Source organism: Benincasa hispida, chromosome 8 (assembly GCF_027475165.1).
Source record: "Benincasa hispida cultivar pf3 chromosome 8, pf3_genome.v1.1, whole genome shotgun sequence".
In the NCBI taxonomy this organism is placed as follows: domain Eukaryota; kingdom Viridiplantae; phylum Streptophyta; class Magnoliopsida; order Cucurbitales; family Cucurbitaceae; genus Benincasa; species Benincasa hispida.
The window spans coordinates 4740230-4752961 of record NC_143485.1 but is presented as its reverse complement, the minus strand read 5'-3'; the positions used below and the strand labels follow the sequence as shown (position 1 = coordinate 4752961).

Genomic DNA, 12732 nt, shown 5'->3' with positions numbered 1-12732 from the left:
TGTAAGTGCAATTGCCCATTCAGGTACTTTCCACTCCTTTGGCCTTGTAAGTATAACTGGTAATAAACCGTGGATATTAGACTCAGGAGCCACATCTCACTTAACTGGCTCCTCTGATCAATTTTTGTCTTATCAACCTAGAGCTAGAAATGAAAGAATCAGAATTGGAGATGGGTCCTTTGCCCCTGTTGCTGGAAAATGACGGGTGTCACCCCTTGCAGGCTTAATCCTCCAAGATGTGTTGCATGTACCAAAAGTGTCTTACAATCTGTTATCTATTAGTAAACTTACAAGAGATTTGAAGTGTCGTGTTATCTTCTCACCTGATGATGATGTTTTTCAGGATCTGAGCTCGGGGATGACGATTGGCACTGCCCGGCATGACAGGGGACTCTATTTCCTCACTGAATAAGCCTCCTTTAGAATATGTGATAGGACTAGTTTGTTTTCTTCCCATTTTTCTGTTTCTGAAACTGTTTATATGTTATGGCATTATCGCCTAGGCCATCCTAATTTCCAGTATATGAATTATTTGTTTCCTCATCTTTTTCGCAACGTTAATATTTCTAAATTGAAATGAGACGTGTATGTCCAGGCCAAACAGCCTCGTGTTTCTTTCTCTTCTCAGCCTTATAACCCCTCTAAATCGTTTACTCTGTTCCACAGCGATGTCTGGGGTCCGTCACCATTCACTACCATAACTGGAAAGCGTTGGTTTGTAACCTTTATTGACGATCATACTCGACTAACCTGGGTTTTCCTTCTGACAGATAAATCAAAAGTTACTTCAGTTTTCCAACAATTTTACAATTCTATAGAAACCCAGTTCAATGCCAAAATCGCTATTCTCCAAAGTGATAATGGTCGAGAGTACCTTAGTAATGCCTTACGTGAATTCCTAGTCTCCAAAGGTGTTGTTCATCAGAGTTCCTGTACGTACACTCCTCGACAAAGTGGAGTGGCCGAACGGAAAAACCGTCACTTATGTACCCCGATCACTTATTTTGTCAACTTCCCTTCCTTCTTATTTGTGAGGTGATGCTATCTTGACAGTAGCCCATCTAATAAACCGCATGTCATCTCGGGACCTAAAATTCCAAATCCCCTTAGATTTCTTCAAAGAGTCTTACCCAAACTCCAGACTTCTTTCTGATGTACCCCTTCGTGTCTTTGGCTGTGTGGTGTTCGTCCATACACACAAATCTAACCGTACCAAGTCTACCCCTTGGGCACAAAAATACGTTTTTGTAGGGTACCTCTACATCAGCGTGGGTACAAGCGTTATCATCCTCCTTTCAGAAAATACTTTGTTTCTATGGATGTGACATTCTTTGAAGATCATCCATTCTTTCCCAATGGTTCTCTTCAGGGGGAGCATTCTAGTGAAGAAACCAATTGGGGTCCCAGCCTTTCTACCTTACCTGAACCTGAACTCATCCTTGATATCAGCATCAGTACCAATGCACCTATCCTCCCAACCAAACAAGTCCCTTGGATCACATACTATAAGAAGAATCTCAAGAAGGAAATAGCGCCGCCTGTTATCTCTCCGGCTCCAGTTCACGAGTCTGAACAGAGATCAGTTCTAGGTACTAGTAGTCCTATCCCTGATCATGATAATAAATGTGATAAAACTGATGCTTTTGTTGAAAATGTTGAGAGCAAAAGCAGGGAAGATAATGACAGCAAAGATGTGATTGAGGTCGATGATGGTGCAGAGACAGATGATTGTGTGACTTTTGAGAACATGGTAGAACCTGGAAAAGAAGCGTCTCTTATTCCTGCTGAAAAAATTGTTGAGTGGGAAAATAACAGAACCAGAGGGTGAGTGCAGTATGTCAGAAGAAAGTAAAGACAAAGATGAATCCCTTGATCTTCCGATTGCCCTAAGGAAAGGTACTAGATCATGTATTAAATATCCGTTGCAGAGTTACTTGTCCTTTAGTAATTTGTCTCCTGAGTTCAAAGACCCTCACTACAAACCTAGACACAGTGGTGATACCAAACAGTATACATATAGCGTTGGAAAGTCCTGAATGGAAAGTCGTAGTTATGGAAGAAATGAGAGCTCTCGAGAAAAATCATACGTGGGATCAAGTCAATCTTCCAAGTGGTCATAAAACAGTCGGATGTAAATGAGTGTTCACAATAAAGTATAGGCCCGATGGAACAGTTGATAGATACAAAGCCAGATTAGTTGCCAGGGGTTTTACTCAGACTTTTGGGGTTGATTATTCTGAGACTTTTTCGCTGGTTGCAAAGCTAAACACAGTTCAGGTCCTCCTTTCTGTTGCAGTTAATAAGGATTGGCCCCTTCACCAGCTTGATGTGAAGAATGCCTTTCTTAACGGAGAGTTAGAGGAAGAAGTCTATATGAGTCCTCCCCAGGATTCGAGAAAAAGTTTAATCACCGAGTTTGCAGATTAAGAAAGTCCTTATATAGGCTAAAACAGTCACCAAGGGCTTGGTTTGGCAGGTTTACTATGTTTGTAAAATCGCAAGGATATAAACAGGGTCATTCTGATCATACTCTGTTTACTAAAAGGTCAGTATCCAGGAAAATTACAGTTTTAATTGTTTATGTTGATGACATTGTTATTTCAAGCAATGATACCTCAGAGATTGACCGATTGAAGGCAAAGATGGCTAACGAATTCGAAATCAAGGACCTTGGAAAACTAAGATACTTCCTTGGAATGAAAGTAGCTCGATCGAAAGAAGAAATTTCAGTTTCCCAATGGAAGTATACTCTGGACTTGCTTAAGGAAACAGGTATGACGGGTTGCAAACCAGTTGATACCCCTATATAAGCAAATGCAAAGTTAAGTAATATGAGTAAAGGTGTTCCAGTGAGCAAAGAAAGATATCAGCGACTTGTTGGGAAATTAATCTCTCTCTCATACTAGATCCGACATCTCTTATGCAGTAAGTATGGTAAGTCAGTTCATGCAGTCTCCATATGAAGAACACATGAGGGCAGTAGAGTGTATTTTGAGATATCTGAAAACCTCTCCAGGGAAAGGCTTGATGTTCAGGAAAACTGAAAGGCGATGCATAAAACAAGGTGTGGGGCAATCTTGTTAGAAGGAAAAGCAAAAAACAAGGTGTCATTGCCAGAAGTAGTGCCGAGGCAGAATACAGGGCTATGAGTCTGGGAATCTGTGAAGAGATTTGGCTTGAAAATGTTTTGAAAGACCTTGATCAAGAGCATACCGGTCCAATGAAACTCTATTGTGATAATAAAGCAGCCATAAGCATAGCAAATAACCCAGTTCAACATGACAGAACAAAGCATATGGAGATTGATCGGCATTTTATCAAGGAAAGACTTGATAGTGGCAACATTTGTGTTCCTTATATTCCTTCCAATCAACAGATTGCAGATATCCTAACAAAGGGACTATTCAGACAACTGTTTGACGCATGTGTGAGCAAGTTGGGTCTTATTGACATCTACGCCCCAACTTGAGGGGGTGTTGAAATTAGGATTTTGCACTCTAGGGGCATTTTTGTCTTTTTCATTATACCCTACGGTTTCCCCTCTCTATTTAAGCTGGTGGTCTGTTGTATTTCTTTGTATCAGTTTTCTAATAAGAATTTATTTATCCCGTGGTTTCTCCCTAATTAGGGTTTTCCACGTAAAATCTTGGTGTGCTATTTTTCTTTCCCTACTCTATTTTTCATCAAAACAAAAAAAAACTTTTCATTGATGAAATGAAAAGAGACTAATGCTCAAGGGAAACAAACTCCACAAGGGAGTGAAGTACTAGTAACAGATAATAAATACAATACCAAAAATAAAGTAGGAAATAAAGTACAAAATAAATAGAATGCAAGGCTCTATTCAGCATCAATAAAGACAGCACAACTATAATGGATTAAGGTAGTAAAACCTCTTCTATCTGAGTTATGGTTGAAAAGAAATCAAAGCTCATTTCAATACAAGTCTCGTGCATGATCAGAATGTTTTGATTCAGCTCGTCTCAAGACTTCTTGGTGGTCTCCTTCTAAATTTTGTGTAGATTATTTGTCCCAAGATTTATGATTAAATTGGAATACCGTAGTTTTACTTTTGGAACTTGCTTATTTATTTGCTTTTTTTCTTTTTTTTCTTATCTTTTCTTTTTTTTTTTTCTTTTTTTTTTAAATAGAAACAAAACTTTACATTGATATAATGAAAAGAGACTAATGCTCAAACAACAATAGTGGCAAATAAGAACGAGGGGTCTGTGAGCACACCCGGATATCTCAACTAAGTTAATACATCCTTAGCACCCTCATCATATCCCAAAATAACAATACAACCCGTTTATTTATTTTCTATTTTATCTCTTGTATTCTTTTGAGCTTTGGTATTTTTCATTACATCAATGACAAGTTTGTTTGCTCTTTTTTTTCCCAAAAAAAAAAAAAAAAACAATTGAATTGATTATTGCGGGAGTTTTCTTCTCTCTTTGGATATAGACCCTATTACAAAATGTTGCATTTTTAGTCTTATTTGGCCATTCTGGAGCTTTAAACTCTTTGATCATCATTGGTTTTTCTTTTTTCTTAGTTATTAGCTAAACAAAGTCACCTGCTGTCCCACAAGTAGGCTTTGAAAGCCCATGTAGAGAAAGGCAACCTAAATTAGGGCAAACTTCTTGGGATTGTGGGGGTGAGCTGTTGGGTAGAGTGGAAGACGAAGCTGAAGACAGAAAAAAGCTTTAGGCTCTTTCTTTCCATTTGTCTTCTTCGTCTTCTCCTAATTCTTCTATAAGAACGTTTAATTGAGGTTCTTTTATAACCCACCCATAGGATGTTTTGTTTTCATTCTTCTTTCACTCCTTATTGAAGTTGGTAACCCAACTTTGTTTCTTTTCATCAATCAATTAAAAATTCATATCTTGTTGAAACAAAAATGCTTCTATAAGAACGTTAATGACTTCACTAAAGTAAATTTCCATCGTCTCAGTTTAAGCTTAGAATAAACCTGTTTTTGCAAATAATTTTTTAACTTGTTCTGAAAGTGCTAACTGGTACCACAACAGCATATTTTATTCTAGATTTTAGTAGGTTTAGATTCTTTTCCTTTTAGTTATTGGCCAGCATTAGCAAGACACCAAATTTATTTTCAGTATTGGAAAGTGAAGATTGGCAGACACTTTGTCAGACTGATTCTCACTCAACTTGTATTACACATGTTGGTCGTGGGCACTTTCATATCTTATATCCACATAGCATGTGCAGCTCACAGAAAAAGAAAAGAAAAAACAGAACAGATAAGAAAAGAAAAGAAAGAAAGAAGGAAAGAAAGAAAGAAAGAAAGAAATAAAGGAAGAAGAAGAAGAAGAATCTCCAACACCTAAAACTGTAACAAAATTATACTGTGTCCATTTAAATCTTCTTACCCACTGACATGAAGAAGTAGTCTTGCAGTGTTCTTATGTATATGCTCAATGAGATATGGGACGGCATCCAACTGATCAAAAGCAGATAAATTCAGTGTAAACTCAATGCCTATAAGAATAAAAAAATAATAAAATAATAAATTTGCAGACATAAAAACAGAGAAGACTATCACAACCATTCACATACCATAAACAAGAAACTAGTAGAAATTTTACTGAACTATCAATATCAATAAGCAGGAAAAAATATTCCATTGGCATGGATAACAGTCGCTGAAATTTTTAAGTAGGAATTATTTTATTTTTACCAAGGTATTCAGCAGTCATCCGGTCCACAATAAAACAACCATTATCACTGAACAGTTTGTATTTATCACGGATTCTTGTTTATATCCATCCTGATAGTATAATTATAGACCTCCAAAACACACCATATGAGCCATGAAATACAATAAACCCACCCACCCACATTGATGTATGACAGAAAGAATGAGAACTTAGTAGAGAAAAGAGAGACTTGGAAAAAGCCTTCAATAATGTCAATTGGAACTTTCTCGAGGAAGTTTTGAAACTAAAGAGTTTTAGAGCAAAGAGGATTCAGTGGATTAACGTTTAACGGTTTTGTTAGAAATCTGAAATACTTTGTTTTTTAAAATGGAAGACCTTGTGGGAGAATCTTATTGTCTGGGGGTATTAAGGCAAGGGGTCCACTTTCCCCTTTCCTTTTTCTTCTTGTCAGTGATGTTTTGAGTGCTCTAGTGGATAAAGTTTATGGTGCTGGTTTGTATGAAGGCTTTTTGTGGGAAAAGACAAAATTCATATTCTGCTCCTTCAATTAGCATATTACACTTTGCTCTTTTGCAAACATGATGATGGTATGTTGGAAAATCTGTTACATACGATTGAACTCTTTGAATGGTGCTCACGTCATAAGGTTAATGGGAAGAAATCAGCTATTTACAGTATTAATGCGAATTTAAGTTGACTTCCAAATCTCCAAAAGCCGGTGGTCTCGATCTGGGTGGTTTAAAAAGGCTTAAAAGAATTTAAAGTTACTACCTATACCAACAAAGTACACCTTCCTTTTCAGTGGCTCAATCACAGAAACTCCAAAGTTAAGCATGCTTAGCTTGAAACAATCCTATGTTGGGTGACCTCATAAAAAAATTTTTAGGAAACATGTGAGTGAGAACAAAACCTGCTAAAAGGACCTGTGTTGGTGTAAGGATAGTATTCACTCTTAGAAGCAGTTCAAGACGAGCAAAGATGACATTGCCAGATCGTAGGGGATGCAAAGGAATGCCAAGGTCACTAGGTGTCGAATCCAAATTACGAATCCTAGTCAGAGTCCTAGATCTAGGGCGTTACAGATAACCTCCCAAAGGATAGTTTTAATCCTCAGAATCCTCAGGAGGGTTTTTCTAGTAGATCCTCTTAGTTGTTGTTGGATCCCTCCCCCAGTAAAGAGTCGGTTTCTTATGGGCTTTGGAGGATCAAGATACCTAAGAATGTTAAGTTCTTTACTTGGCAAGTTTTGCTTGGCCGTGTGAACACTGCTGATGAACCTTTGAGGAAGTCTTCGATTATGGGACCTTTTTGTTGTATTCTCTGTCGAAAGGCAGAGCAAGACCTGGATCACATTCTCTGGAGTTGTTAGTTTGCAAGATCTGTGTGGAATCATTTCTTCCAAAAGTTTGGATTCAAGTTAGCTCACCAAAGATATGCAGGAGTCGATCAAGGAGTTCCTTGTCCATCCACCTTTCAAGGAGAAAGGTCATTTTCTATGGATAGCTGGGGCGTGCGCTATTTTGTGGGACATTTGGGAGAAGAGGAATAACAGAGCTTTTAAAGGAGTGGAGGGACATTTGGGAGAAGAGAAATAACAGATCTCCTCTTGAGAGGTTGTATCTCTTCTATTTGTCCAGTTTGCTTTATCCCAAAAAAAAGTAATTATCCAGAAACTAATTCAACCTTGGCTGAGGAAGAAGAATTAGTTTCTGGATAGATACTTTTTTTTTGTCTTTTGTTTTTTTTTATTCTTTTTTTTTTTTCTGGAAGGATACTTGGGCTGCTAATTCTCCTTTGATTTATTTCCCCGTTTATACAGGATTGCTTCCAAATGGGTCAATCTTTGATCATTGGGATGAAACTTCTTGTTCATGGAATATTTTTGTTTCGAAGACTTCTCAAAGATGATGAGATTATCGATTTCCAACAGTTGCTTGGTGTTGTAGCAAGAAGAAAAATTAATGATAATCCAGATTCTTGTCGTTGGTCTCTTGATTCATCTGTCAAATTCTCTGCAAAATCTTTGAGAAAGCATTTGACAGCATCTTCTCCTATTTGTAAGGAGGCTTATTCAGCTTTATGGCAGTTTAAACTCCCAAAATAATCAATATTTGTAAGGAGGCTTATTCATCCTCTCCTATTTCTTTTATTCAGATTTATTCCGAGGTTCTTCAAAGAAAGCTCCCTATCCATTCTAGCAAACAGAAAATCCCAACAAGTACCAAAAATCAGGAAATCACAGGACAAGTCTCCCTAAGTTATACATTTACTCACAGAAGTCCTCAACGATTACAAGATGAAAAGCACAAAGGAAAATATAGGAATACCAAGCACAATGAACAAACCCAACACATTTGAGAGGGTTGAGGATCCTTTCCCAAAGAGCCTATATTCACCCAAATTTTCCACACCTCTAGCCTTACTCTCACCTCTTATTTATAACCCAAAAGACCCAACAAACTTCAAATCTAATTACTAGAATACCCAATACTACTAATCATACTAATATTCCTACTACAACCATAACTAGGGGTCTTACGTTTTCACCTATTATATGTCCACTATGCATGAGGAATAGTGAAGCCTTCCTTCACTTATTCTTCTATTGTCACATTAAGCAATTGTTGGTGGGAGATTTTCTCATTTTTCAACATCTAGTGTGTTTCCTTTAATTCTTTTAAGGAAAACATCTTCATTTACAGATTGCTCCAGTTGTAACTCCAAAGTCAAAAATCTTATGATCTAATGTAGTGAAGGCTTTGTTATCTAAGTTGTGGTTTGAATGAAATCGAAGGGTTTTTCATAACAAGCATCTTTCTTGGGATGATGCATTTGGTTCTTCTCATCTGAAGGTCGCTTCGTTGTGCTCTCTTTCTAAAAGCTTTTATGTTGCTCTCATAATTCTATTATATTTTGTTGCTTTGTTGTTTATTTTTTTGATTTTTTGAAACGGAAATAAGCCTCTTCATTAAACTAATGAAATGAGACTAATGCTCAAAGTACAATATCTAGAAACAAAAAGCAACAAGAACTAGAACTAGAATTAAGGATCAACAGGTGCACCCGGACATCTCAACTAAGTTGACATCCCTATAGCACCCTCATCATATCCTACAATCTATCCAAGTGGACTAAAAATTGGAACAAACACTCCAAGAACAATACACAAAAGCCAAGAACACCATTCATCGAAGCTACGGGGGAACGAAGCATAAAACAAAACAAACTAATACAAAAAGGATCACTAGAAGAACTAGGACTAGTAGGCTCGTAATATGAATGCCCTCCAATTAAAACTTGGGTCTTGAACCGAGAAGTATACAAAGATCTTGGAAAAGGCGCACCAACATGAAGCTTCAAGTCTTGCTATCACAAAACCGGTCCAGCCGTGGAGTTGATCTTTGAATTCTTTCTAAACCATAAAACAGCTAACAAAGCAGGACTGTGATTCTCCACAATATTTTTTGCTTTGTTGTTTATTTCACTCTATATTATGTTTTTGTATCCCTTTTTGGGTTCTTATACTTTTTAGCATTAATTTTTTTCATCATATCAATGAAAAGTGATTGTTTCCTTAAAAATAAAATTTAAAATTTAAAAAAAAAAAAAAAAAAAAAAAAAAAAAAAGCTCGGGTAAGAAATAAATGGATAATGAATCTAGTACTTCTAGAATACTCAAATGGACAGTAATAATTTATTACCGCATTAGTTTAAGTCCTGAAAATAAAGAAAATAAATAAACTACATTAGGGAAACAAGTCAGGAAAAAAAATGGAAAGAAGGGAAACAAATCAAAACTGAAAAGTAGAGGAAAACAAAATATTGATTATAAAAAGTAAAGGAACAATAATTCCATTGGATGGAATCTATTAAAGCAACCCAAAGTTATTCAATGCATCCATGATGATCCTGGTGTCGTTGCATCAAGTGCTCTGGGTCATTGAATAACTTTGGGTTGCTTTAATAGATCCATGAGCAGTGGATGCATTGAATAACTGTGGGTTGCATCAAGTGATCCAAAGTTATTCAATGCATCCATTCCATTTTCTTTCAACGAAGTTACCCAATCCAAAGTTATTCAATTCATCCACCGAGTAGTGTAACACATTTTAGCAGAGTTTCTTCCTGGAATCAAGAATTTTCATTCTCTGCTTCAAGTGCTCTGGGGCTTCTTAGGGAGTTTCATGGAACTAATCTACATGAAGTCATTCTTCTATCGGGTAAAATATGCTGTTAGTGGCACCAGCATATTATTTGGTTCAGTCCGAGGTTTCTTAGGTCAAAGTTTGTTCGGTGGGTCATCATCTACTACTCGATTTAATTGGTTTGAGCTTGCTCGGTTTAGGCCTTTTCTTGGTGTTCTCCATCTAAGTCCTATGCAAAATTGTCTACTCAAGATTTATGTTTAATCTGGAATGTCATTGTTTTCTATTTAGTTCTTATGCACATTGGTCTAAGTTTTCTCTGTCTTGCTATTGTCTTTTTACTTTAAGCACTAGTCTCATTTCATTATATTATTGTTTCCTTGTACTTTGAGCAACAGTCTCTTTTCATTTATTTAATTAAAAGTTTCATTTCCATTTAAAAAAAAAAAAGTAAAGGAACAAAAAAAATTAATTAATTAGGACAAACAATTTCTCCTGGGGACAAAAGAGCCTTGTTCCTAAAATATCTCCATCAAATACATGATATTATGTGATTTTATTTTCCAAAGTCTGAAATAATATTATCGCAACTGTGATGCAGTAATCTGAACTTTGACATTGATTAGAGTTCTTTCAGTTGAGAGAAAAAAATAAATAATTATGCTTCTTCATAAGATAATTTCTTTTCTTGGGACAATTCATTAGAAGATAAGACTATAAGGACATAATCAAAATTTCAAATGTAACAAGCTCTGTAACCACGATTAGGCTAGACGTAGAACTGATTCAAACCTGCCTAAGCTGCACTAAGAATGAAACATTATGATCGACAACATACTAAGAATGAAAATATTACCAGATGTACGTAAAAGTCTTCAATTACAGCCACATTAGTTTGCAGAAGCATGGACTGAATATGAGCTTTCGACCTATGCATTATTCTCGCCACAAGTGATAATGAGTCAGCACCTGCACTCCTTTCCTGCAGTTAAATGATCGTAGTTTAGGGGAAAACACATGACACATCCTTTTTATTTTTTGACCAACTTTACAAATGTATCAAAAAGAAGAATATCAAATCTCTTTCAGGGGATTCAAATTATCCCATCCTGCCTCCTTTTTTCTTTTCTTTTTTTTTTCTTAATTAGGAAACAACCATTCATTGAGAATATAACACATGGGTACGTGGGCCCCTAAGTGGGAGCACCTCTACAGAAATGGCATCAAATCCTATAAAATGACACCTATCGAATAATTACAAAATGTACTTCTTAACCAAAGCCTAGAGACAAACAAGAAAACTAGTTAAGAAGCCTAGAGACAAACAAGAAAACTAATAAGGGCCTACGCATCACTCAGGTCCCTTTTCAAGCCTGTAAATGCTCTATTATTCTTCCCCACCCAAAGATCCCACCATAACACACACTCCAACAAGCCACAAGAAACGACCATTCTTCCGAAAAGATGGATGGAGAAGGAATTCCTTGATTATCTCACCAAGTCTCTATGGCAGGTCAGTTGAAAACCAACTGCCTCAAAAAAAAAAAAAAAAAAATAGATCCATACCGAACGCATAAAGTCGCTAACTCCAAAGGAGATGATCCAAGTTCCTCCACCTTCAAACAAAGGATACAACAAAATGAGCCCATCAATGAAGGTCACTTTCTCGAGAGTCGATCCAGAGTGTTCACACAACCATGAATAACTGGCTGAACAGTCTCTAATAGGAAAAAGGTCCAAAAGACGACAAAAGAAGGAACGGTAGGAAAATCCCCCAAAGGGTTATGGCTCCAAATCCGGTCATCCCTCATAGGGGTGAGCAAACTAAACCGAAAATCCTAGCTGACCAACCAAAACCGACCGAACCAACTCTAGTCGTGGTTGGCATTCGGTTTTCAATACTAAAAAAACCGACCATCAGCCCGTTGATAAGCCTAAAAAAGGCTAATTCCGACCAATCAACCGCCTTTAGGGGGAAAAAAAGCTTGTAGAATCGTAATGCACACTCAAAAAACACTATTTGCTTCTTTTAAAAGTAAAGGTAAAATCATTGATAATTACCTACATATGTAAGAATTACCTAACTACATAGGTAATGATGACTTACCCAGGTCATTATTATCTACTTTTTTTTTTTTTTCCATCTCTTTCTTCATTTGGTTTTCTTCCCCTCGTTTTATCTTCTTCCTCATATTTTCATTTTCTCTTTCATTCTTCTCTTTTTGTGATCTTCTAAACAGTTTTCTTTCAAGCTATCTTCGTTGGATTTGCACTGAGCAATGCCACTATCGCAGCTCACAAACCAACCTTTTTTTCTCCTTCTCTCTTTCTTCTATCATCTCTTATCTTTTCTCCTCAAGTCTCTAAAATTTTTTTTCCACAATTGAAAGCTCTTTAACCAGAGTTGAGTGAACTCGGATTTCTTCTCGTTTCTTTGTTAAGGTTTCATCCCAAAACCAACCGACGGTTTGGGTGGCTAGTCAATTGGTTTTGTAGGCCCTCCCACCACCAATGACCACCGACTTATTTAAATCGATAAGTCGGTGGTCAGTGTCAGTTTGAGCCCAAAACCAACGCCACTCGACCGATGATCACCCCTAATCCTTCCTATCGTTCCTAAAATTAACATCCCCAATGAAAGACAAGAGAATTGTAACACCTATTGTTTCCCTAATGGGTCAAAGGACAACAAAACCCGACACAGAGTACATGGAGCTTTAGAACTCAAAGACACGGTTGTATAACTTTTAGAACAGATCCTGCTCAGGTAAGGCGTCGCGAGGTCGGGGAGCTCCCGAGCAAATCTAAGATGTTAACCACCAAACGATTTTTTAAGGAGGAAAGATGATAAAGACGATACAAGTAGTATAGACTATAGAGGGATCTACTCCTCACCCACTAATCCTCCA

The 12732-nt window shown here is 37.0% G+C and overlaps 1 protein-coding gene across 3 annotated transcripts in view; it reads right to left on the bottom strand.

Moving 5' to 3' along the window:
• LOC120083748 (coiled-coil protein) overlaps positions 1-12732 on the bottom strand; it is an 80876-nt gene that overhangs the window by 23775 nt on the left and 44369 nt on the right. For all 3 annotated transcript variants that reach the window (XM_039039605.2, XM_090316204.1, XM_039039606.2), the window contains 2 exons: positions 10680-10805; positions 5391-5461 (listed from right to left, as the gene is read on the bottom strand). In XM_039039605.2, the coding sequence (XP_038895533.1) occupies positions 5391-5461; positions 10680-10805 (197 nt within the window). The remainder of the gene's footprint in view (positions 1-5390; positions 5462-10679; positions 10806-12732) is intronic.